General features: G+C 45.2%; 1 protein-coding gene across 4 annotated transcripts in view; it reads left to right on the forward strand.

Annotated features, from left to right (window-relative positions):
- GGNBP2 (gametogenetin binding protein 2) overlaps positions 1-26935 on the forward strand; it is a 68225-nt gene that overhangs the window by 20425 nt on the left and 20865 nt on the right. For 2 of the 4 annotated variants that reach the window (XM_058164150.1, XM_058164148.1), the window contains 5 exons: positions 7720-7800; positions 9247-9500; positions 12060-12158; positions 20827-20940; positions 23136-23345. In XM_058164150.1, the coding sequence (XP_058020133.1) occupies positions 7720-7800; positions 9247-9500; positions 12060-12158; positions 20827-20940; positions 23136-23345 (758 nt within the window). The remainder of the gene's footprint in view (positions 1-7719; positions 7801-9246; positions 9501-12059; positions 12159-20826; positions 20941-23135; positions 23346-26935) is intronic. The other 2 variants (XM_058164147.1, XM_058164149.1) reach the window with 1 other exon arrangement.

A 26935-nucleotide genomic window follows, 5' to 3' on the forward strand; every position in this document is an offset into this window, starting at 1 on the left:
TACAACAGTTCATGTGGTGATTGCTCAAAAAAGTTACAATGGCAGTGAAACAACTGATTTATGACCGTTTTTCACACTTACGACCAGGGGTGGGATTCAAATAATTTAACAACCGGTTCTCTGCCCTAATGACCGGCTGGGTGTGGCTTGGCCAGGGTGGGTGTGGCCGGGGGGTGTGACAGGCAGCACTCGGCCTCCTGCACCCCCCCGGAGCAAAAATGGGGCACGTGGTGGGCGGGGACTTCTGGAAGGGGAGGGGAGGGGCCAGCCAGCAATTTAACAACCGGTTCGGCCTAATTGGTGTGAACTGGTTGAATCCCACCCACCACTGCTTATGACCATTGCAGCATCCCCAGGTCACGTGATCAAAATTCAGACACTCGGCGACTGACCCACATATATGACGGTTGCAGTGACCGTCAACTTTTGGCGACCTTCTGACAAGCAAAGTCAATGGGGAAGACCTGATAACCATGTTACTAGCTTAAGAACTACAAGTGGTTCACTTAATAGCTGCGGCAAGAAAAGCTCACTTTTAACGACTGTCCCGCTTAGACACAGAAATTTGGGGCTCAGTTGGGGTTGCAAGTCAAGGACTACCCGTCGATGGAAGGGACATCCTTACCCGCTTACTGGTGAGTTGCGTTACTCTATATAGGAAGTCCTCGACTTGACAACCACATCTGAGCCCAAAATTTCTTTTGCTAAGTGAGGCATTTGTTAAGTGAGCTTTGCCCCCTTTTTACAGTTGCTAAGTGAATTTTGCAATGTCCTTCTCCCCCCCCCCCCGGAATGGGGTGGGAATGGAGATTTTGCAGTATCCTTCCCCTGCCACGCCCACCAAGCCACACCACGCCCACCAAGTCACGCCCACAGGACCGGTAGTAAAGAAATTTGGATATAGGGTTGGATTAGAAGACCTCCAAGGTCCCTTCCAACTCTCTTACTCGGTTACTACAATTCTATTTTATTTAACGCCGTTAAAAATGACTAAAATCAGGACCAGTCATACGATCTTGCTGTGCTTTAATGACCAATTTATGATGAAAATTCCAGTCTTGAGGATTGTGTTTCAATGTTAACCTTGGCTACTTCCCCCCCCCCCCCAACAAGTCAGCAATTTTCCCCAGCTGTTCCAAGACACCAATTTTTATTTGATCAATAAAAATTTAATCGGGGTTCATCATTTATTTATTATTAGCTTTAAGGTGTCCTGTGTATTGTTAGAAGGCAGCTTTTGGGTAGTTTTGTGCAGAGGACCAGAGAAATGCTTGCAAAGAGAGGGCAACCTTGCTTGTGATGTAAGACAGAGGAATGTTGGATTAGGTGAAAGGTCTTTTTGCGCCTACAAGGTCCTTCCTCAAAGACCTTTGATCTCCTCAAAGGACAGTTTGAGAAATCCAGGGATTTGGCACTGGGGGCAAAGGTCAGTTGGGAACAGGCACCTGACCAGCATTTCTTCTTAGCCCTTAAATATTTTATTTATTTAAAACATTTATATAGCCGTCCATCTTTCAACCATGTCTGGGCAGCTCTCCATCCAAAATTAAGATCTACAGGTAGTTCTCGACTCACGACCGTAATTGAGCCCCAAAGTTCCAAATTGGCAAGTAGGGCATTTGTTAGGTGAGTCATTTTATGACCCTTTTTTTTTTGCTATGATTGTTAAGCAAATAGTGAAACCGGCCAGTCATTGAGCGAATCTGGCATCTAAAAGGGCCGTGGTAGCTCAGGCTGTAAGAAGCCTGTTATTAAAACACAGCAGCCTGCAATTACTGCAGGTTCAAGCCCGGCCCAAGGTTGACTCAGCCTTCCATCCTTTATAAGGTAGGTAAAATGAGGACCCAGATTGTTGGGGGGCAATAAGTTGACTTTGTAAATATACAAATAGAATGAGACTATTGCCTTACACACTGTAAGCCGCCCTGAGTCTTCGGAGAAGGGCGGGATATAAATGTAAATAAATAAAAAAATACAGGTAGTCTTTGAACTAACCCAATTAAGCCCAAGGTTTCTGTTGCTAAGTGAGTTTTGCCTCATTTTACAACCTTTCTTGCCACTGTTGTTAATTGAATCGTTGCATTTGTTAAGTCAGTAACAGGATTGTTAAGTGAATCTGGATTCTCTATTGACTTTGCTTGTCAGAAGGTCACAAAATCGTACCTTGATGAACGTATCTTTTCTTTTATGTACAATGAGAGCATATGCACCAAGACAAATTCCTTGTGTGTCCAATCACACTTGGCCAATAAAAAATTCTATTCTATTCTATTCTATTCTATTCTATTCTATTCTATTCTATTCTATTCTATTCTATTCTATTCTATTCTATCTATCTATCTTTTATGTACCCTGAGAGCACCTGCACCAAGACAATTTCCTTGTGTGTCCAGTCACACTTGGCCAATAAAAAATTCTATTCTATTCTATATCCTATCCTATCCTATCCTATCCTATCCTATCCTATCCTATCCTATCCTATCCTATCCTATCCTATCTATCTGTCTATCTTTTATGTACCCTGAGAGCATCTGCACCAAGACAAATTCCTTGTGTGTCCAATCACACTTGGCCAATAAAAAATTCTATTCTATTCTATTCTATTCTATTCTATTCTATTCTATTCTATTCTATTCTATTCTATTCTATTCTATCTATCTTTTATGTACCCTGAGAGCACCTGCACCAAGACAATTTCCTTGTGTGTCCAGTCACACTTGGCCAATAAAAAATTCTATTCTATTCTATATCCTATCCTATCCTATCCTATCCTATCCTATCCTATCCTATCCTATCCTATCCTATCCTATCTATCTGTCTATCTTTTATGTACCCTGAGAGCATCTGCACCAAGACAAATTCCTTGTGTGTCCAATCACACTTGGCCAATAAAAAATTCTATTCTATTCTATTCTATTCTATTCGGGGATCGCATGACCTTAGGACAATTCAACCATCTAAATAGTTGCCAAGCATCTGAATTTTGATCATACGATCATGGGAATGCTGCAAAGGTCGTAAGTATGAAAAACGGTCATAAGTCACATTTTTTCAGTGCCGTTGTGACTTCAAACAGTCACCAAAGGACTTGTTGTAAGTCAAGGACTACCTGTATTCATTAGGCATTCCACGTACATTCGTGCCCTCGTTTCATTACAAAGATAGTCCTCAACTTATGACCGTAATTGAACCTGGAATGATGGTCGTATGTCATTGCAATCATAAGAAGATGTTTTATGCACTACTATTAATCTTCTCATCGTTCCCATCACCAATCTCTTTCCACTTATGACTGTATGACTGTAACTTTGTTGCTGGCAATCCTTATGATTTATATTGATATATTGACCATCATTTGTGTTGTAAATGTTGTACCTTGATGAATGTATCTTTTCTTTTATGTACACTGAGAGCATATGCACCAAGACAAATTCCTTGTGTGTCCAATCACACTTGGCCAATAAAAAATTCTATTCTATTCTATTCTATTCTATTCTATTCTATTCTATTCTATTCTATTCTATTCTTATGTGGCCGCACCTGATTTTTTTGTGGCAGTTGTGGACATAGCAGTTGATAAGCAAATGCCACGGTCATTAAATGAATCGGTTTTACCTAGTGGGCATTTTTGGCCAGAAAACAGAAGTAATTGGAATTATGATCATAAGTTGAGGTATTTATTTATTTATTTATTTTATTTTATTTTATTTTATTTATTTATTATTTAAATTTCTAGACCGCCCTTCTCCTGAAGGACTCAGGGCGGTTTACAGCCGTATAAAAAACAGTATACAAACATTAAAATAATTTAAAACGAAATATTTAAATTTAGGCTACTCCTTAAAACCCGTTAAAAATTCCCAATTAAAACTATCAGGCCAGACCTGCGCGATGAAACAACCATGTTTTCAGCTCGCGTCGGAAAGTCCGGAGATAGGGGAGTTGGCGAATACCAGGTGGTAATTCGTTCCAGAGGGTTGGAGCCCCGACAGAGAAGGCCCTCCCCCTGGGGGTCGCCAGCCGACATTGTCTAGCTGACGGTACCCCAAGGACGCCCACCCTGTGGGAGTGCATTGGTTGCTGGGAGGCCGTCAGTCGCAGTAGGCGGTCCCGTAAATAACGCAGTAGGCGGTTCCATGCCATGGAGCGCTTTAAAGGTGGTAACCAATACCTTGAATTGCACCCAGAAGATCATTTCATTTATATCATTTCAGTTAATAAATTGAGGTATTATGTGGCCAGAACCAGTGGTAGGTTTCATTTATCTTTGCTACCGGTTTACGCGCATGCCACTTCTGCACATGCGTAGAATGTATTTGATGACATACGGGCGGGTGGGAGGAGCTTCCCACCGCCACTGCTGCCGGGCGAACCGGTAGCAACCCCCCACTGGCCAGAACTGATGGTTTGAATAATTGCAGAAGTTGTTCAGCAAAGCGTCGTTAAGCAAATGCTGACGTCATTAAGATGAATCCAATGGTTGTTTTTTTTTGGGGGGGGGGGTTGGCAGAAACGGGAAGTAAACATCAGAAACTAGCAAATTTCCCCCCCCCCAAATCATGGTCATTTGACCACAGGATGCTGCAAACAGCCATGAAGGTGAGCTGGTTGCCAAGTGTCCAAATTGTGATCACGTGACTGAGTTTGTGTGCATGACCGTTGTAACTTCAGTATCGGATCGTAAAGTTTCTTTTGGGGTGGGATGCGGGGGTGGGCTGCTGGGGGGTTCGCAGGGGTTCGGGAGAACCTCTATCTAAGCTTCTGTGCAGTTTGGAGAACCCCCAACTTCCACTCCTGGCTGGCCCCGCCCACCCCTCCCCTCCCAAGAGTCCCCACGAGGTCTGTTTTGGATGCAGGTAAGTGCGGGGTATGCACGGAGGCTCCGGGAGGGCGAAAAACGGGCCTACGGGAAGTTCGGGATGGCTAAGAACAAACCCGTTTCCGGCCTCCAGAGGGCCTCAGGAGTCTGGGGAGGCTGTTTTCGCGCTCCCGGAGGCTTGAAGAAAGCTTCCGAAGCCCGGGGAGGGCAAAAACGCTTCCCCCCCCCCCATGGTGCAGGAGGCTGACTAGCCTACGCCCACCATGGCCACGCCCACCCAGCAACCGGGCAGAAAACCCCTTGCTAAAATTTTTGAAGCCCACCCCTGGTGTGGTGTCCATCATAACTTCGAACAATGATTAAGCGACCATCCTGTAACTACATAAACTTTCTGGGGTTTTGTTGAAGTGTTCATTGATTTGTGGCAGCGCAAGCATTTCTGTTCACCTTCAAAGCAAAGAGGCTGTTGTGTTAACAAGAGAAAGGGGTACCACAAGAAGTCCTTAAAGGGGCAGAGTTATTTGAAAGAGGGCTGCCGGAGTGTGTGCCGTCGTGGCCCCTTTAAGGAAGTCTTGCACAACGGGGACCTTGAGATTGTATTGCACATTAATAAGTCATTAGGCTTAGCCACCTGTTTTTCCTTTTACAACTGAACTCTTCCAAGGTTGAGATGCGAGCAAGGTCAGCACCACCTGCAGGTAGGCCTTGAGTTACAACCGTTCGTTTCGTGGCCATTCGAAGTTACACTACTGAAAAAAGTGTCGTACGACCATTTTTCACACTTGCGACCGTTGCAGCATTTCCCACGGTCACCTGATCGAAATTCGGGTGCATGTATTTATTGTTGTGACCCAGGCCCAAGTAGGTAGTAATAAATTTAGTCCGTGGAAAAACAAACTTTATTCGAACAGCTGGGAATTACTTCATTCCCAGCGTTGTTCAATTCAAAGTAAAACAAATGCCTCCCAACACAAATTCCTCCGTTATCTCACAAACTTTAGTCCAATTAGGCAAACTGCCAAAGGCCCTTCCTGGCAAATGTCCAGAAGCCACAAAAACAAAGACATAGATGAAGCAGAAGACATAGCTACAATGTTGTTTTCCGGCAAAGCCCAAACACCCTTGGTGGTCTTTTAAACTTATGGGAGGGGCCAATCATCTCTTGGCCCTACTCCTGAGTTGTCCTCTCTGCTTAAGCTGCTCTTGCCTTCTGGCAGCTCTTCTCATGCGTGCATTAGGAACAGGCTCCTCCTATTCCTCTGCCCCACTACTATCAGTCTCTGGAGGCTCTGGAGTCTGCACCTCGATTCCCGATGGCCCTGGCCTCACCTCAGCCTCACCGCTGTCCGACTCTGTTGGCAGCTCCGTAGGCTGCTGACGGACCACAACATTTATGTTGGTTGTAGCATCCCGGGGCTGTGTGATCCTCTTTTGTGACCTTGACAAGCAATGTCAACGGGGAAAGCCAGATCCGCTTAACAACTCAGTTGTTAACTCAGAAACTGCAAGAGATTCGCTTAACAGCTCTGTGGCAAGAAATTTATAAAATGGGTCAAAACTCAACATTAATATCTCGCTTAGCAAGAAAAATTTTGGGCTCAACTCTAGTCGTAAGTCAAGGAATACCTGTACAGGTCTGGATGTCTCATTCAGATACAACTTCTGATTGTCTATATATGGATGGATGGATGTACCATCAAATTGGTATTGACTCTTAATGACCACCCAGATGAGGGGAGTCCAACCTTGGCAGGTTTATGGCTTGGTGAACTTCAGCTCTCAAAATTCCTCACCCAGCATAGATGTTGGCTAAGATGTCCGTGGAGATTCTCAGTCAATCCAGGTCATGGTTGTCCCAAAGGTGCTTTTTTTCAAGTGGCAACTGGACTTTCTTGGTTTTTCTTTGAAGACGCTTCGCTTCTCATCTAAGAAGCTTCTTCAGCTCTGATTAGATGGTGGGGAATGGAAGGATTTATACTCCTTGCAGACAGCTTGGTCATTTACATACTTTTGGAGCGTCCTTGAGGCCACTTGGAGGTTTGACTCTGTCCTCAGGATCACCTGAGTGGTGCAGGTGGATGGATACGTGGAGCCTTCTTGGAACTGTTGAAAGGACTGTGTTGTGTCCCCCCCAATGCTGTTGAGAGAGGGCTGTTCAATTTTGACACCGATGGCCTGACTGGCTGAAAAATGCTCAGCTGGCTTTGTGTCTAAGGAAGAACAAGGTTTGCTCAATAAGATGTCTATGGAGATTCTCAGTGATCCAAGACATGGCTGTCCCAAAGGTGCATTTTTCAAGAGGCAACTGGACTGTCTGGTTTTTCTTTGAAAGCGTTTCGCTTCTCATCCAAGAAGCTTCTTCAGCTCTGACCGGATGGTAGGGAACGGAAAGATTTATGCTCCTTGCAGACAGCTGGTCATTTGCATCCTTTTAGAAAGTCGTTGAGTCCAGCTGGAGGCTTACAGACAGAAGGAGTATTAATCCTTCCATTCCCCACCATCCAGTCAGAGCTGAAGAAACTTCTTGGATGAGAAACGAAACGCCTCCAAGGAAAAGCAAAGATTGTCTAGTTGCCGCTTTTGGGACAACCATGACCTGGATCAGGGGTCTCCAACCTTGGCAACTTTAAAACTTGTGGACTTCAACTCCCAGCAAAGCTGGCTGAGGAATTCTGGGAGTTGAAGTCCACAAGTCTTAAAGTTGCCAAGGTTGGAGACCCCTGACTGGATGACTGAGAATCTCCATAGACACTTACATGCGTGTGTTTTACTTAATGATGGACATCAATGGGGCAAAAGGCCTGCGGTGGAAGAAACAGTACAAATAGCACATGTGATCGCCATTGTCTGCTTCCACCTGACCCCAGAACTCAACTGTCCGTGTTACTCTTCTCGTGCAGATGGTGATGGAGTTCCCTGATAACATGCTAAACCTCGATGGACATCAGCACAATGGAGGCCAGTTGAAGCAGTTCATTCAGGTATGGTGCTACTGTCTTGTGTTTTATTTATTTATTTATTTATTTAATTTATTTTTTATTTAGTGATCCAAATGCTGGGGTTTTAAAATCACAAAAATGATTACGGGACTGGAGGCTAAAGTATATGAAGAACTCGCGTTCGATCCTGGCGATGCTCAAGGTTGACTCAGCCTTCCAACCTGCCGAGGTCGATAAAATGAGGACCCAGGTTGTTGTGGTCAATGTGCTGACTCTGTAAACCATTTAGAGAGGGCTGTGTAAAGCATTGTGGGGTGGTATATAAATCTTAAGTGCTATAAATATAGCTTGTGATTTTTATATATTATTTGTTGCCACCCAGAGTCATTTGTTTAAGATGGTATGTTGCATCCAGTTTTGTCACTATGATATAAAGATGTCAAAACTCTAGAAAGAGTGCAGAGAAGATCAACAAAGATGATTAGGGGACTGGAGGCTAAAACATATGAAGAACAGTTGCAGGAATCGGGTACGTCTAGTTTAATGAAAAGAAGGACTAGGGATGACATGATAGCAGTGTTCCAATATCTCAGGGGATGCCCCAAAGAAGAGGCGGGGGGGTCAACTTATTCTCCAAAGCACTGAAGGCAGGACAAGAAGCAATGGATGGAAACTAACTAAGGGGAGAAGCAACCTAGAACTAAGGAGAAATTTCCTGACAGTGAGAACAATTAATCAGTGCAACGACTTGCCTCCAGAAGTTGTGGGTGCACCAACACTGGAGGTGTTTCAAGGAGATGTTGGACGACCATTAGTTTGAATGCTAAATTTATATTTACTGACAAAAGAAATAAAAGCCGTATGCTCCTTCCCGTATTTGGGGAGACCAGGTTGCCCTGATAGAAAAAACACCCATTGGTTTGACTGGTATAGGGTCTCCTGCTTGAGCAGGGGCTTGGACTTTGAAGACCTCCAAGATCCCTTCCAGTTCTGTTTGTCAGGGTTCCAAGGAACACCCCCAGCGAAATAAGGCTCTGAGGCTTGAGGTTCCTCAAAGTTCCAATTTATTAGAGATGTCATGTTGGCACAGCTGGGAAAACCCGAAACTGACAGCTTCCAGGTTTTCCACACCCAGTTGACAGTTCACAGCCCTGCCCCACACCCACAAGTTCATCCCATTGTCCAATCAGCTCTTCACACTCAATTGGATACAATCTCCAAGCAGTCTCCATCACCCGCAGGCAAAAGTCCTTGAATACGGAATGTTGTTACGACTAACTTTCTACCGCTCCAACAACAACCCCCTCCCAACTTCCCCAGCTAAAATATGTGGCAGTTAAGAAGAAAATTGCCTTCCAAAACTGACACTTAATTCTGTTCAGAGGCGTGGCTGTATAAATTTTGCAAACAAATGATACTTTCCTACCTGCGATGGTCGCTGTTGAGCTGAACCGCTTTAAAGAATTCCTTGCTCTTTCCCTTCTGCAGAGGCACAGCATGCTGAAGCAGCAAGATTTGAGTATCGCTATGATGGCGACATCACGCGAAGTCCTGAGCGCCCTCTCTCAGCTCGTCCCCTGCGTTGGCTGCCGCCGTAGCGTGGAGCGCCTCTTCTCTCAGCTGGTGGAATCCGGCAATCCGGCTCTCGAGCCCCTCACGGTCGGGTCCAAGGGAGTCCTGTCTGTCACTCCGAGCTGCATGAGGGATGCCAAGAAGCTTTACACGCTCTTCTACGTGCATGGGTAAGATCACTGAGGGCCAGCGTCTTGCCGTATCACTCGGGACTGGTGTGGGAAGATTTTTATATTTTTTTTAAAAAAAAGAGGAAAGCCTTTATCAAGCTGTCTCCATACAAGTAGTCCAGTGGTGGGTTTCAAATTTTTTTTTTACTACCGGTTCTGTGGGTGTGGTTTGATGGGCGTGGCAGGGGAAGGATACTGTAAAATCTCCATTCCCTCCCCAATCCAGGGTAAGGTTACTGCAAAATCCCCATTTCCTCCCAATCAGCTGGGACTCAGGAGGCAGAGAATGGAGGGGGGCGGGGCCAGTCAGAATTTTTACCAGCGGTTCTGTGGGTGTGGCTTGGTGGGCGTGGCAGGGGAAAGGTTACTGCAAAATGCCCATTTCCTCCCAATCATCTGGGACTCAGGAGGTAGAGAATAGATGGGTGGGGGCAGTCAGAATTTTTACTACCGGTTCTCCAAACTACTCAAAATTTCCGCTACCGGTTCTTCAGAACTGGTCAGAACCTGCTGAAACCCACCTCTGAAGTAGTCCTCAACTTATGACTGCAGTGGAGCCCAAAACTTCTGTGGCTGAGCAAGACAATTGTTAAATGAGTTTTGCTCCATTTCACGACCTTTCTCGCAACGGCTGTTAAGTGAATCGCTCCAGCGGTTCAGTAAATAAAACGGTTGCTAAGTGAATCCGGCTTCCCCATTGACTTGGCTTGTCAGAAGGTCGCAAAAGGTCAATCGCGTGACCCCGAAACGCTGCAAACCGTCATAAACACGTGTCAGTTGAATTTTGATCAGGTGACCATGGGAGGCTGCAATGGTCACGTGAAAAATGGCCATACCTCGCTTTTTTCAGTGCTGTTGTAACTTTGAACGGTCGCTAAACGAATGGCTGTAAGGCCAGGTCTACCTATACTTGACCCACTAAGCTAACTTTGGTGCTAAACTGGTTAAGTCACATCCGTTTGATGCCAGGCAACATGGCAAAACCACGGGGGAGCTGTAATTTTTTTTATCCTAAATTTGTTTTTATCATACATACAGTATATCACAGAAGTGAGCACACCCCCTCACATTTTGTAAATATTTAAGTATATCTTTTCATGTGACAAGATTGAAGAAATGACATTTGGCTACCATGTAAAGTAGTGAGTAATACAGCTTGTATAACAGTGTAAATAGGCTGTCCCCTCAAAGTAACGCAACACACAACCACTAATGTCTAAACAAAAGTGAGTACACCCTAAGTCAGGGGTCTAGAAACGTGGCTCTTTTAAGACTTGTAGACTTCAACTCCCAAGGTCATGTGACTGGGTGGCCATGGCCAACTCAATGTCACTCACGTCAAGGGGCACCTCGTCAGTCTCTACTCACCCCTCCCACCCACTCCTCTCCTGCCCACCCAGGCTCCTTAGGGCCCCAACAGGAAGCAGATGTTGGAGCTAAGCAGCAACCATGAGAAAGAGTTGGCAAAACAGCTGGCTCAGTTCAAATTGGATCTGACCGAGAAGGAGGCTCAGCAGAAGCACCTCACTGAGGACTACGAGCATAGGCTTTCCAAGCGGAGGAAAGACCTGCAAGAGTGCAAGACCAGGTACCAGTGCCTGGAGACTCAGCGGACTGAGATTGTCAGCCAGTTCCAGGCCAGGATGCAGTCCCACTGGAACAAGGCCCTCCGGCTCTTCGCCACTAGCAGTGCTTCCCTCCAGCCTTTGCCCAAAGCCCCACACCAGGTGGTCGAAGCAGACCCCAAGTCAGAATTTCTCCCCCCCTCCAACCCACACAAAAAGACCCCGAAGGGGGAAACTCTCTGCAGCAACACAAGTGTTCATTGCACGTATCCAGCCCAGGGGACTGTAGTTTGAGGACCCCTGATTTAGTGCAACATAAAAATGCAAATAATTTTTCTGCGGACCACCAAAATTTTCTCATGGACCACCAGTGGTCCACGGACCACCAGTTGGTGACCGCTGGACAAGATGACCTACAAGGTCCCTTCCAACTCTGTAAATCTGTTCAAAATGCAGGCAGTCCTCGACTTGTGACCACAGCTGAGCCCCAAATTTCTGTTGCTAAGCAAGACAGTTGATAAGTGAGTTTTGCCCCATTTTAGGACCGTTCTTGCCACAGTTGTTAAGTGAATCACGGCAGTTGTTCAGTTAGTAACACGCTTGTTAAGTGAATCTGGTTTCCTGCTCAACTTTGCTTGTCGGAAGGTCGCAAAAGGGGGTCGTCACGTGACCCTGGGACGCTGCAATGGTCATAAATGCGAGTCAGTTGCCAAGCGGCTGGATTTTGATCACACGACCACGGGGATGCCGCAACGGTCGCAAGTGTGAAAAAAAAATGATCGTCTGTTGCTTCTTCTCACTTTGAACGGTCACTAAATGAGCTGTTGCAAGTTGAGGACTACCTGTACAGTCCAAGTTTACGAAAGAGCATCTGTACGTCATACAAAATCACGTCGGATGGGAAAATATAATGTTGAATGGACTTTTCAGGGTTTTTTTAAAAAAATGTTTTTTTCCTCATTTCCCCTCTTCTCTCCCCCCCCCACCCCGAAAGGTCCAAATTAAATGAAATGATTGACGCGATTCCGAAAAGTAAGAAGAACAAGAGGTGCCAATTGCATTCGCTGGACACTCACAAACCGAAACCCTTGGGGTAAGTGTTAATACAAAGCACACCCACGAAACGGGTGCCAGTCAGAGGATGGCTCTTCGGGCACACCTTAGGGCAGGGGCAGTGGTGGGATTCAAATAATTTAACAACCGGTTCTCTGTCCTAATTTAACAACCGGTTCTCTGTCTCTTCCCACAACCAATTCACCAAACTGCTCAGAAAGTTAACAACCGGTTCTCCCGAAGTGGTGCGAACTGGCTGAATCCCACCACTGGGCAGGGGTCTCCAACCTTGGAAACTTTTAAGACTTGTGGACTTCAATTCCCAGAATTCCTCAGCCAGCTTTGCTGGCTGAGAGATTCTGGGAGTTGAAGTCCACAAGTCTTAAAAGTTTCCAAGGTTGGAGACCCCTGCCTTAGAACAGCCCTCGGCCGGAAGTGGCTTAGTTGGTAATCTGCCGAACATAGAAAGAAAGCAGAAAGGGACAAAATAATGGTGCTTTTCGTGCCCGCTGGCATCAAATCATAAGGGTTAAAAAAGCAGAGTTAAAAACAGACTTTCTCTACCAAAGGCCGTGTTTGTGTAGGTTGAAAAATTAGGAGCCTAAAAACTCCCCGGTGAATGTTTGGCACCAATAATTGCCCCTTGGCTGGCACTGTCGTAGTGGAGATCTTCCCTAGCCAGTCAGCACGAGCAATTTAATCCATTTTAGTGATATTTTTACCCCCCCCAAAAAAAACAAGTTGTATCAGGGCATGCATTATGTTTATTTTTGGGGGTGAGTACAAGCAATTGCAAGTGACAGCATTGGGGATATAAAATTGAATTTTGACCCCTCTACAAATCGTCTGTGGATATTCTCACTCGTCCAGGTCATGGTTGTCCCAAAGGTGGTTTTTTCAAGAGGGAACTGGACTTTCTTGGTTTTGAAGGTGTTTCACTTCTCATCCAAGAAGCTTCTTCAGCTCTGCCCGGATGGTCGGCAATGGAAGGATTAATATTCCTTGCAAGTTATCCCTCATCCAGTCAGAGCTGAAGAAGCTTCTTTGATGAGAAGCGAAACGTCTTCAAAGAAAAACCAAGGAAGTCCAGTTGGCACCCTCAGCAAAGCATTTCCTGAGGATCTCAGACCTCCCGTATGAACAGTCAATTTTTAAAATAAAAATCGAAATCCATATAGGGAGTCCTCGATTTACGACCACAACCGAGCCCAATGTTTCAGTTGCGAAGTGAGACAGCTGTTGAGTTTCCCCCCCATTTTACGACCTTTCTCGCGGCTGCTGTTAAGTGAATTCACGGCAGTTGTTTAATGAGTAACACGGTTGTTAAGTGAATCCGGCTTCCCCATTGACTTGGCTTGTCAGAAAGTCGCAAAAGGTGATTCCATGACCCTGGAACACTGCAGCCGTCATAAATACGAGTCGGTTACCAAACCTCTGAATTTTGACCCCTGTGACCGTGCTTTTATGGTCGTAAGTGTGAAAAACGGTCCCGTCACTTCTTTCACCGCCATTGTAACTTTGAGCGGTCACTAAGTGAACCGTCGTAAGTCGAGGACTACCTGTGCACAGCAAGTTCCGACTTTTCCCTTCAGTCTCTCTTACGGGAAACTGAATTTCAACTCATCTTCAGTTGCAAGGAGGCAAGTTTTTAAGCGCCCTTAGTGGTGGGATTCAAATAATTTAACAACTGGTTCTATGCCCTAATGACCAGCTGGGTGGGCGTGGCCATAGTGGGCGTGGCCAGGGGGTGTGACAGGCAGCACTCGGCCTCCTGCACCCCCCGGGAGCAAAAATGGGCCATGGGGGGGTGGCGCACCCCCGCACCCCGTTTTGGGCCTAGTAGGCCTCAGCAGCCTCCTGGAAGCCAAAATAGGAGACTTCTGGAAGGGGCGGGGTGGAGGGAGGCGGGCCCGGTCAACAATTTAACAACCGGTTTGCCCGAACCGGCTTAATCCCACCACTGTTTATAGGGCTGTCCAATGGTTACCAAATTTCCAGGTTTATTTTGGTGTTTGTTTTTTTAAAAAAAATTTTAATTGCTCAGCTTGTCCATTCTAAGCCTGTGTGGCTCTTTTGATGCTGTTGTGAGGCCTTGTCCTTTTTTTCTGCTTTTTTTTTTTCTCCCCCCGAGAGGCAAATTGGACTTTCTGTCCTTTTCTTTGAAGACATTTCGCTTCTCATCCAAGAAGCTTCTTCAGCTCAACCTTTTTCTTTCGTTGATTAGTTTAGCAGAGCACCATGACCACGGATGGAGAGGCCTGGTTGCTCCGCTCTTGGGACATAATCCAATTTCTGTTTTATGAGGGTTTGAAAGGTGGGTCTTGTGAAGGGGCCAGGGAGGCTGAAGGATCCACAAAAGGAACACCTCCATTGACACAGTGGTAATACCTCTGAATTCTTCTTTTAATGCTGTATACCCTAGCGAAGGGAACGGTAGCACCCCGAGCACAGAGAAGTTAGGTGCAGATAAAAGATCTAGCGAAGAAGAGAGGAAGGAGAGCAAATGTAGGATCACTTTCTACTGTGGACCTTTCCAGGGAGCCAGCAGGTAAACCATACCAGAAAGTATTGAATTGTTTGTTTCTTAAATAGGGCGCTGCGGTGGCTCAGTGGATAAAGATGCTGGGCTTGTCGGCTGGGAAGCCGTCAGCCTGGGTTTGAGACGAGAGTGCCACGTGATGGGCTGAGCTCCTGTCCTCAGCTCAGCTCCTGCCCATCTAGCAATTCGAACGGGTTTGAGACCCGAGCGCCACGCGATGGGCTGAACTCCCGTCCTCAGCTCAGCTCCTGTCCATCTAGCAGTTTTGAAAGCACACAAATGAGAATAAATACAGGGAGCCCTTGACTTAACGACCACAGCTGAGCCCAAAATTTTATGTTGCTAAGTGAGAAATTTATTGAATGAGTTTCTCCCCATTTTACCACCTTTCTGGCCACAGCTGTTAAGTTAATCACTGTACTTGTTCAGTTAGTAACCCAGTTGTTAAGTGAATCTGGATTTCCCATTGAATTTGCTTGTCAGAAGGTCGCAAAAGGGAATCACATGACCATGGTATACTGCAACCGTCATAGATGTGAGTCAGCTGTCAAGCATCCAAATGTAATTCACATGACCCTGGGGGTCGTAAGTGTGAAAAATGGTCATAAGTCCCCTTTTTTAGTGCCGTTGTCACTTCGAATGGTTGCTAAATGAACTATTGTAAGTCGAGGATTACCTGTACCTAGTTGTGTAGCTTTCATGCAGAACCAAATGAAACAAAACACACATGCCACCCAGCTACAGACAATTTGGCAGGGCCAAAATTATAATGATTAAAAAATCCAACCCTGTAAAAAACAGCAACAAAGAGCCATTTGAAGTTACCAGTAGCTACTCCTCGACTTACGACCACAACTGGGATCAGAATTTCCTATTGCTAAACCAGGTGATTATTCAGTGAGTTGCACCCAATTTTACAACAGTTTTTGGCCTGGCTGTTAGCACTTAACAATAGCACTTAGACTTATATCCCGCTTCACAGTGCTTTCCAGCCTTCTCTAAGCAGTTTACAGAGCCAGCCTCTTGCTCCCAACAATCTGGATCCTAATTTTACCCATCTCAGAAGGATGGAAGGCTGAGTCAACCTTGAGCCTGGTGAGATTCGAACTGCCAAGTTGCAGGTAGCTGGCAGTCAGCAGAAGTAGCCTGCAATACTGCACTCTGACCACTGTGCCACCATGGCTCATGTTAAGTGAATTGCTGCACTTGTTAAATGAATTATGCAGCATTAAGTGAATCCGGCTTCCCCCATTGACTTTGCGTGTCTGAAGCGGGTCAGGAAGGTCTCAAAATGGCAGTCATATGACACACAGCTCTGCCATCGTCATAAATACAGATAGTCCTCAATTTACGACCACAATTGAGCCCGAAATTTCTGTTAAGTTGAGACACTTGTTAAGTTTTGTTCCATTTTATGACCTTTCTTGCTTCCGTTGTTAAGTGAATCGCCGCAGTTGATCAGTTAGTAACCTGGTTGTTAAGTGAATCTGGTTTCCTCCATTGATTTTGCTTGTCAGGAGGTTGCCAAAGGTTACTCATGTGACCTTGGAACACAGCAACAGTCATAAGTACAAACCATTTACCAAACATCTGAATTTTGATCACACGATCATGGGGATGCTACCAAGGTTTCAACTGTGAAAAACGGTCATATGTCACATTTTTCAGTGCCGTCGTAACTTTGAACGGTTACTAAATGAACTGTTGTAAGTCGAGGACTGCCTGTATATTCTGGTTGCCAAGCACCTTAATTTTGATCCCTTGACTCTGGGGATGTTGTAATGGTCTGAAGCGCAAGGAACAGCAATCAATCCCTTTTTTCGTTGCCCTCATAACTGTTAAGGGTAATCTGGGTTCACAACCAAGATTGTGGACTGTTGAGCAGAGTACCCTACGCATGAGAACGACTGAGACTGGTTGCATACAATAAAAGTCACTTGCAGACAAACGGGTTTGATATTCCTTTACTTTTAGGGAAAAGGCAAAGTCATCGTCCAAAAACAATTCCAGGTCATACACATACAAAGCCAGTCAGTCAGTCTTCTTACCAATCATAGACTTGTAAAACAAACAAGGTCTTCTTACAGTTCAGCAAAACACAGTTCAATACACAACAGTCAGTATCTTGAGGAATCAGTAACTAGCCATGATCAAGCAACGATCATAAAGCTCAAATATACAGTTGCAGCTTGTCATCAGGTTACAATGCTGTAGCGTCCCTGTAGATTCCCCACAAGCCATAATTTAGTAGTCCTTTTATACATTGGCTACAGAGCTCAACCAATCAGGATACTTGCATGATGCAGCACAGCCTTAAAGCAATATCATGCCTTTCTACAAACATACTGTACATAGTTTATATATTGCCTGGCCAACTAGTTAGGCAAATAACAATTTCCTGACAGTAACTTTGGATGGTGGCTGAACAAATGGTTGTAAGTTGAGGAACATTTCTGCCTGCAAGGGCTAAAATAACCAAAGACTGCAAAAACCTCAGAGATTTAAGCAAAATAAGCCTACTTATTTTGGTTTTCAACAGGTTTCAACAGGTTTTTCAACAGGTTTTTGTGGGTAAAAGTCAAGGGTCTTTAAAAAGAGGTGGGCACTGGTAGAACGATTCCCTTTAGAAAATTAAGAAGGGTGGTCTTCATTTGAAGGATGAAGAAAGAATGGATTAAATCAAACGATGAAAGTCTAAGGAGATTCCCAGTCATCCAGGTCATAGTTGTCTCAAAGGTGCTTTTTCAGGAGGCAACTGGACTGTCTGGTTTTTCTTTGAAGACGTTTTGCTTCTCATCCAAGAAGCTTCTTCAGTTCTGACTGGATGGTGGGGAAGGAATAAAGGAAGTGAGAAAGAGAAGGAGGGAGGAAAGAAGATAGAGGGAGGAAGGGAAGGAAGGGAGGGAGGGAAGGAAGGAAGGAAGGAAGGAAGGAAGGAAGGAGAGAGGGAGGGAGGGAGGAAGATAGAGGGAGGAAGGGAAGGGAAGGAAGGAAGGAAAGTCGGTCTATGGAGATTCTCGGTCATCCAGGGCATGATTGTCTCAAAGGTGCTTTTTTCAGGAGGCAACTGGACTATCTGGTTTTTCTTTGAAGACGTTTCGCTTCTCATGCAAGAAGCTTCTTCAGCTCTGACTGGATGGTGGGGAAGGAAGGAAGGGAGGGAGGGAAGGAAGGAAGGAAGGAAGGAAGGAAGGAAGGTCTATGGAGAGTCTCCGTCATCCAGGTCATGGTTGTCCCAAAGGTGCTTTTTCAGGAGACAACTGGACTTCCTGGTTTTTCTTTGAAGGCGTTTCGCTTCTCATCCAAGAAGCTTCTTCAGTTTTGACTGGATGGTGGGGAAGGAATGAAGGAAGTGAGAAAGAGAAGGAGGGAGGGAAGGAAGGAAGTGAGAAAGAGAAGGAGGGAGAGAGGGAGGGAGGGAGGAAGATAGAGGGAGGAAGGGAAGGGAAGGAAGGAAGGAAAGTCGGTCTATGGAGATTCTCGGTCATCCAGGGCATGATTGTCTCAAAGGTGCTTTTTTCAGGAGGCAACTGGACTATCTGGTTTTTCTTTGAAGACATTTCGCTTCTCATGCAAGAAGCTTCTTCAGCTCTGACTGGATGGTGGGGAAGGAATGAAGGGAGGGAGGGAGGGAGGAAGGAAGGAAAGAAAGGAAGGAAAGGTCGATCTATGGAGATTCCCAGTCTTCTAGGTCATGGCTGTCCCAAAGGTGCTTTTTTCAGGAGGCAACTGGACTGTCTGATTTTTCTTTGAAGACATTTCATTTCTCATCCAAGAAGCTCTGACTGGATGGTGGGGAATGGAAGGATTTATATTCCTTGCAGACAGCTGGTCATTTGTATTTTTTAGAGAGTCATTGAGTGGTGCAAATGGGTGTGGAGCCTTCTGGGCTGCAGGATGTTCCCTGCCCCGTGTCCCTTCCGTATTGAAGACAGGCGCAGGCTGTTGGGTCTGAGTCTGTGTTGTCTGTATTTCCAACTGAAGTGCAAGTCTGCCATTTTTTGGGAAATCCATTCCCCGCCTTCCAGTCAGAGCTGAAGAAGCTTCTTGGATGAGAAGCGAAACGTCTTCAAAGAAAAAAAAATCAAGAAAGTCCAGGTGCCTCCTGAGAGAAACACCTTTGGGACAATCAAACCATGAACGGTAAAAAAGCTTCATACAGATCGTCCTTGAGTTATGACTGTAATGGAGCTTGCCCGTTAACAGGTAACTCTTGAGTTATGCCCAAAGCTGAGCTCAAGATTTCTGCTGTTAAGCTAAGCTGAGTTTTGCCTCATTTTATGGTGTTTTTTTTCCTTGCCAGTGTTATTAAGTTAGCAATGTGGTTGTTAAGTGAATCTGGCTTCCCCATTGACTTTGCTTGTCAAAAGGTCACAAAAGGTGACCCTGGGACTCTGCAACCGTCATATATACACAACAGTTGTCAAGCGTCCGAAATTTTATGATGTGACCCTGGGGATGCTGCAAGGGTTTGTAAGTGTGAATAGGTCTGTAAAAGTGAATAAGTCACTTTTTCCAGTGCTGATGTAACTTCAAACAGTCACTAAATGAATAGTTGTAAGTCGAGGACGGCTTATAAGGTCATAAGTTAAGATGTTCATAAAACAGGCCGGTCATGTGGCCGACGTGATTTTTATGGCCTTTTTTTGGCAGCAGTTCTTAAACAAACACACAGTTAGCTATTGTGTGTTGGTTTTGCCAACAATTGAAAATAAATGCCGTTTTTCAGTAAAATCGTTGTAAAAACACAGTTATGTGACTGTAGGATGCTTCAAACAGCCATTAATATGTCCATGTTGCTGAGCATTCAATAGAATAGAATAGAATAGAATTTTTTTTATTGGCCAAGTGTGATTGGACACACAAGGAATTTGTCTTGGTGCATATGCTCTCAGTGTACATAAAAGAAAAGATACGTTCATCAAGGTACAACATTTACAACACAATTGATGGTCAATATATCAATATAAATCATAAGGATTGCCAGCAACAAAATTACAGTCATACAGTCATAAGTGGAAAGAGATTGGTGGTGGGAACGATGAGAAGATTAATAGTAGTGCAGATTCAGTAAATAGTTTGACAGTGTTGAGGGAATTATTTGTTTAGCAGAGTGATGGCTTTCGGGGAAAAAACTGTTCTTGTGTCTAGTTGTTCTGGTGTGCAGTGCTCTATAGCGTCGTTTTGAGGGTAGGAGTTGAAACAGTTTATGTCCTGGATGTGAGGGATCTGTAAATATTTTCACGGCCCTCTTCTTGATTCGTGTAGTATACAGGTCCTCAATGGAAGGCAGGTTGGTTGCAATTATTTTTTCTGCAGTTCTAATTATCCTCTGAAGTCTGCGTCTTTCTTGTTGGGTTGCAGAACCGAACTAGACAATTATAGAGGTGCAAATGACAGACTCAATAATTCCACTGTAGAACTGAATCAGCAGCTCCTTGGGCAGTTTGAGCTTACTGAGTAAGCTCAAAGTGTGGTCCTGTCTAAGTGTGGTCCATTCAAAGTGTGGTCCTGCCACCATGGGGCCTGATCAGTGAAACTTCTGAATTCTGGTCTGCCGCCGTGGTGCAGTGGTTAGAGTCGCAGTACTGCAGGCTCCTTCTGCTGACTGCCGGCTGCCTGCAATTTGGCAGTTCAAATCCCACCAGGCTCAAGGTTGACTCGGCCTTCCATCCTTCCGAGGTGGGTCAAATGAGGACCCAGATTGTTGGGGGGGGGCAAGAGGCTGACTCTGTAAACCGCTCAGAGAGGGCTGTAAAGCACTGTGAAGCAGTATATAAGTCTAAGTGATATTGCTACTTCCAGATCTGCTGTAATTTCAAATGGTCACTAAGCAACCAGTCATAAGTCAAGAACTACCTGTAGATCTTGCAAACCACTTGTTTTGTGAACGCTGGTTATTTGGTTATTTAATTCTCATGGCTTCATATTTGGTGCCTCCCAATGTGGGATGGCGATGGGATGGGATGGAGCCCCCTCACGCGCAGCTGTGTCAGATGTGGCTTTGTGGTCTTTTTTCCCCAGCTTGTACAGATTTTATATTTTTTTGGGTATATCTTTTTAATATTGAAAGCCCCCCAGAATGACTCAGGTGAGGTGGATGGCCGTGTACCTTCCCTAAATAAATAAATATTCTCTCTCTCTCTTTTTTTTTTTTACTCCTCTTCAGAGGTTGCTGGATGGATATATGGGAACTCATGTCGCAGGAATGTCGAGATGAAGTAGTCTTAATCGATTCTAACTGTCTATTAGAAACACTCGAAACTTACCTCCGAAAACACAGGTGAGTGACTGGGATTGGAAACCCCCCTTCTCTTCCTCCTCTGCATTTTATTCTGTGAGGTCAGTAAAGGAGCGTCAAAGGCAGTGGTGGGATTCAGGCGGTTCGGGCAAACTGGTAGTTAAATTGCTGGCTGGCCCCTCCCCTTCCAGGAGTCTCCTGCACCCGGTTTTGGCTCCCAGGTAAGTGCAGGGAGGTCTTCTAGGCCCAAAATGGGGCATGGGATGGTGTGGTGTGGTTCCCCGCCCCGGGGGGGGGGCTTTTTTGCTCCCAGGAGGCTGCAGGGAGGCCTACTAGGCCCAAAATTGGGTGAGGGGCGGCAGCGTGTCCTCCTCGGCCTGTTTTTGCTCCCAGGGCCAAGTGCGGCCTGTCACGCCACATGGCCACGTCCACCCAGCCGGTCATTAGGGCAGAGAACCTGTTGTTAAATTATCTGAATTCCACCACTGGTTAAAAGGTGACACTGGGCTGGATTCAAAGGAGCTGAATCCATTTGCAAAAGCTTTTAAGGAAATCCACCCTGACTGTTCTTTGGAAGGACAGATCCTGAAGATCAAATATTTTGGCCGCCAAATGAGAAGAAAGGACTGCTTGGAAAAGACCCTGATGATGGGAAAGATGGAAGGCGTGTTGTGTAACGTTGATGACACTCTCTGACCGTCTCATCCTCTGGGTTCCACGGAGGATGAGATGGTCAAGAGGGTGTCATCGACACAACCTATGTGAATTTGGACAAAGTCCAGGAGACAAAGGGGGCCTGGAGTTCTATGATCTTTGGGGTTGTGAAGATTCGGACACAACTCAGCTGACTGAACAACAACACACAAACTTTTATTTTTTTTAAATAATTTTTTCCTTTTAAACATTTAAAGAATAAAATAAGGAAGTGAACTAAAAAAAAGGAAGAAAAAGAGAAAAAAACAATAGTGGATGGAAAATAAAATACGAGTAAATAAAGGATATGGTCAGAGCTTAAAATTCGCTATTTCATAGATTACATACTGTAATTCAATGAATAAAGGTAAAAGTAAAGGCTCCCCTCGCACATACGTGCTAGTCGTTCCCGAATCTAGGGGGCAGTGCTCATCTCCGTTTCAAAGCCAAAGAACCAGCACTGTCCGAGACATCGCCGTAGTCATGTGGCCGGCATGACTCAATGCCAAAGGCACGTGGAACGCTGTTACCTTCCCACCAAAGGTGGTCCCTATTTTTCTACTTGCATTTTTTACGTGCTTTTGAACTGCTAGGTTGGCAGAAGCTGGGACAAGTAACGGGAGCTCACCTTGTTACACGGCAGCACTAGGGATTCGAACCGCTGAACGGCCAACCTTTCGATCGACAAGCTCAGCATCTTAGCCCCTGAGCCACTGCGTCCCTTTAATTCAATGAATATTTACTACTAAATTCATTAAATCGTCTTGAGACGAAGTTGTCCACCACTACAGAACTCTTAGCATTAATATTTACATCAATGTCGGCACACTATCCTGATCTAAAATAAATGTACATATTATAAAAAGAAAAAAAAAGGAAAATACTGAAAAACAGTAAGTGAAAACAATATTAAGCCCCAGTTCTCCATCTTGGCATTGGGCCGGGATACTTACGGGACCGTCTACTGCCACCGATTGCCTCCCACCGACCCGTACGCTCTCACAGGGAGGGACTCCTTAGGGTGCTGTCAGCCAGGCAGTGCCGGCTGGCGACGCCCAGGGGAAGGGCCTTTCTGTGGGGGCTCCCACCCTCTGGAACGAACTTCCCCCAGGACTTCGCCAACTTCCTGACCTTCGAACCTTTCGCCGCGAGCTTAAGACACATCTTTTTATCTGCGCAGGACTGGACTAGAATTTTAAATTTTAAATTTGGTTTTAATGGGGTTTTACTATTTTATTGGGTTTTAATATTCGGCCGTATTTAAGAAGTTTTTTAAATTGGGGTTTTAACTTGTATTTATGGGTATATTTTACTTGGCTGTAAACCGCCCTGAGTCCCTTGGGAGATAGGGCGGTATAAAAATATGATTAAATAAATAAATAAATAAATAAATAAATCTTTCATCTTGAGAAAAATGTTTCCATCCTAAGGGGGGGAAAAAACCCCATACTATTCACCCCATAAAAATGTCTTTCTATGAAGCATTCTCCTGTTGTTGTTTTTTTAAAACCATACTATAATTCCCTCTTTTTTTTTTTAACTAGGTTTTGCACTGACTGCAAAAACAAAGTCTTGCGGGCTTACACCATCCTGATCGGCGAGCTGGACTGCAGCAAAGAGAAAGGCTACTGCGCCACCCTTTACGAGGGCCTGCGCTGCTGCCCTCATGAGCACCACATCCACGTCTGCTGCGAGACCGACTTCATCGCCCACCTCCTCGGCCGAGCCGAACCCGAGTTTGCAGGAGGGTACGAGTATGTAATTGGCTAGACTGGGCTTTCTAGCGCTTTTGCTTCTCTTTTTTTTTTTTAAACTCAAAGAAAATGTATATTTCTGTCTTGAAGATATACATTGTGATGACCGCGGGCTTGCCGCAGCTCTCTCTTCGTCTGCCGTGCTGTTGGCGCGTGTTGGCGCACGGGCCTTCTGAGTGGGTTTGCTTGGTGCTGCTGGGACATGGGTTCGCCATGCAAGCCAAATACTGTAATTTCGTTCACAAGCAATGGTTTTATAAGACAGGGGTCCCCAAACCCCGGGCCCTGGCCTGTTTGAAACCGGGCCAATGGGAGAAATGGGCAAGCGCGTATGCGAAACTCCCCACCACTTGTGCATGAAGTTCCACTCGTGTGAGTGGAGGACGGTTGTCCCCGCGCAAGTAGATCTTTGCCTGCGAGCACAAGCACTCTCTGCCCATGTGCTGAGTTCCATCTGCGAGAGCAGAGCTTCACACGTGTGCGGGCTGCTTGTACAAATAAACTGTGTGTGCATGCATGTGCCTGCCACTCACACCTCCCCTTCCTGCGCCGGGCGGGGCCACCAAGCTGGAAAGGTTGGGGACCCCTGTTTTAAGGGATTCTTTGCGGAATCTCTTTTATCAATCTGCCTGCAGTCCAGTTTGAAAGAGCCTGTTTAGGCTAGTGGTTAAGGCACCAGGCTAGAAAGCAGGAGATTGTTGAGTTCAAGTCCACCCTTAATCATGAAAACCAACTTGGTGACTTTATGCCAATTACCAGGAGACAGTGAGTTCTAGTCCTGCCTTAGGCAGGAAAGCCGTCGGGGTGACTTTGGGCCTATCACCAGGAGACAGTGAGTTCTAGTCCTGCCTTAGGCAGGAAAGCCAGGTAGGTGATTTTGGGCCTATTACCAAGAGACAGCTTGTTCTAGTCCCACCTTAGTTATGAAAGCTGGCTGGGTGGTTTTGGGCCTGTCATTCTCTCTCAGCCCAGCCCACCTGACAGGGTTGTTGTGGGGAAAGTAGGAGGAGGAAAGTGTGTTGGATATGTTCGGTACCTTAAATCAGTTATAACAATAATAAAAGCGGGTTAGAAATCAATAAATCCATCCCTGAACCTTGTTTCCAAATTATGCAGAATGCTCTCGGTCAACATATTCCAACCTCTCAAAATCGCATACCAACCTGACCGGAAGCATCCTACAACAAGCCATTTTGACTTCAAAAATACTTCTGATGACCCATTTTACTCCTGGATGAGAATGGAGCATTTGTGGTCGGAATATTTTCCTCTCCGCAAACCTTTTTGACGTCTTTATGGGCATCCTGCTTAGTAGCCTGCCATTACAGCGCGTTACAATAACTTGAATTTTCCAGGGGAAACTTTTAGGAATGTTTAAAGTTATACTGAGTTGCTTCAGGTTTTCCTCCCCCCACCTCCATGTTCATAAACTTGAATATCATTTAACCATGTTATTCATTTAATATCTGCAGTGATTCACAACAACTATGGCAGGAAAGGTCATTAAACGGGGTAAAACGTAACCACTCTTTTGCTTAGCAATGGAAATTTTGAGCCCAATTGTGGTCATAAAACGAGGACTGCCTGTACACGAATCCATGGTGCACCTTTACATGCTAGTGGACTACATTTCCCAGCATTCTCTATCTGTAGCTGATCTTGCTGGGAAATGCAGTTGAATCACATTTTGAGAACCATCTCAGTTTTAACCAATACATTTTTGTTTAAAAACTCTTAAATATCTGTTTGAAAGAGCAATAGCACTTAGACTTATATACCTCTTCATAGAGCTTCGCAGCCCTCTCTAAGCGGTTTACAGAGTCAGCACATGGCCCCCAACAATCTGGGACCTCATTTTACCACCTCGGAAGGATGGAAGGCTGAGTCAACCTTGAGCCACTCAGGATCGAACTCCTAGCAGTAGGCAGAGTTTGCCTACAATAGCAATAGCACTTAAGACTTATATACTGCTTCACAGTGCTTTACAGCCCCTCTCTAAGCGGTTTGCAGAGTCAGCACATTGCCCCCAACAATCTGGGCCCTCATGCTAAGCCTTTTCTTGGCTGTAAGGAAGCATCCCCTTCTGCTACAAATAACAGGGTTGTGGTTATGGGGAAATCAGGAGGAGGAAAAGAAAGATTATGCACATTTTCCCCTTTGAGTTATTTATACAAATAATAAAGGTGGGATTAAAAAAGTCAAATAAATAAGCAAACCCACAGGGGGGTGTCGCTAATGTGTTTATTAAAGCAAGTTTGCTGTCCTGTTTTTTTTTTCCATTTAAAAGGAGGAAAAACAAGGTTCCATTAAAAAAAAATAATCCCTTCACCATCATGGTTTTTGAGATAGAATAGAATAGAACAGAATAACAGAGTTGGAAGGGACCTTGGAGGTCTTCTAGTCCAACCCCCTGCTTAGGCAGGAAACCCTACGCCACTTCAGACAAATGGTTATCCAGGATCTCCTTAAAAACTTCCAGTGTTGGAGCATTCTCAACTTCTGCAGGCAAGATATTCCACTTATTAATTGTTCTAATGGTCAGGAAATTTCTCCTTAGTTCTAGGTTGCTTCTGTCCTTGATTACATGTCACGTTAGAATTAGAATAGAATAGAGCTGGAAGGGACTTTGGAGGTCTTCTAGTCCAACCCCCTGCTTAGGCAGGAAACCCTACACTATTTCAGACAAATGGTTATCGAACATCTTCTTAAAAACCTCCAGTATTGGAGCACCCACAGCTTCTGGAGGCAAGTTGTTCCACCGATTAATTGTTCTAACTGTCAGGAAATTTCTCCTTAGATGTTTTGAAGGATTAAGACATTAGGGTAAATGAATATTTTTTGCATGGATTCCTTTTGAAAAGCGATTTGGGCTTTCCAAATTAGCTTAAGCTGTTTGCATTAGCTGCTCCATGGATTGGTTGCTGGTTCGGTCTCTCCCTTATGGCATCCAGATAGTCCTCAACTTAACAACCGTTCATTAAGTGACTGTTCGAAGTTACAACAGCACTGGGGAAAAAAATCACCTTAGGACTGTTTTTTAACGTTGATGACTTCAGCTGCCGGAATTCTTCCGAATGGCTGCGTTGTTGTTGGAATTCTGGGAGTTGAAGTCCACAGACACAGAAATGGCCGAGGTTGGGGAAACACTGTTCTAAAGCAGGGGTCTCCAACCGTGGCAACTTTAAGACTTGTGGACTTCAACTCCCAGAATCCCTCAGCCAGCAAAGCTTGCTGATTCTGGGAGTTGAAGTCCACAAGTCTTTAAAGTTGCCAAGGTTGGAGACCCCTGTTCTAAAGAGATAAAAACCCGTGAAGTTTCGGCCATTAGAAAGGAATTTTCATCCGAAATTAAGCAGCCCGGTTGGAGATCACTTCTCTCCAGTGGCATTCAGAAAGGGAGACTGAGAGGGATAAGTTGGTGGGCCCAACATCACGATCCGAGGCCTTTCCCTCATATCCATACCCAGTGGTGGGATTCAAATAATTTAACAACCAGTTCTCTGCCCTAATGACCAGCTTGGGTGGGCGTGGCCATGGTGGGTGTGGCCAGATGTGTTTAACAGACAGCACCCTGCCTCTTGCATGCACAC

This window comes from Ahaetulla prasina, chromosome 1 (assembly GCF_028640845.1).
Source record: "Ahaetulla prasina isolate Xishuangbanna chromosome 1, ASM2864084v1, whole genome shotgun sequence".
Taxonomy (NCBI): Eukaryota; Metazoa; Chordata; class Lepidosauria; order Squamata; family Colubridae; genus Ahaetulla; species Ahaetulla prasina.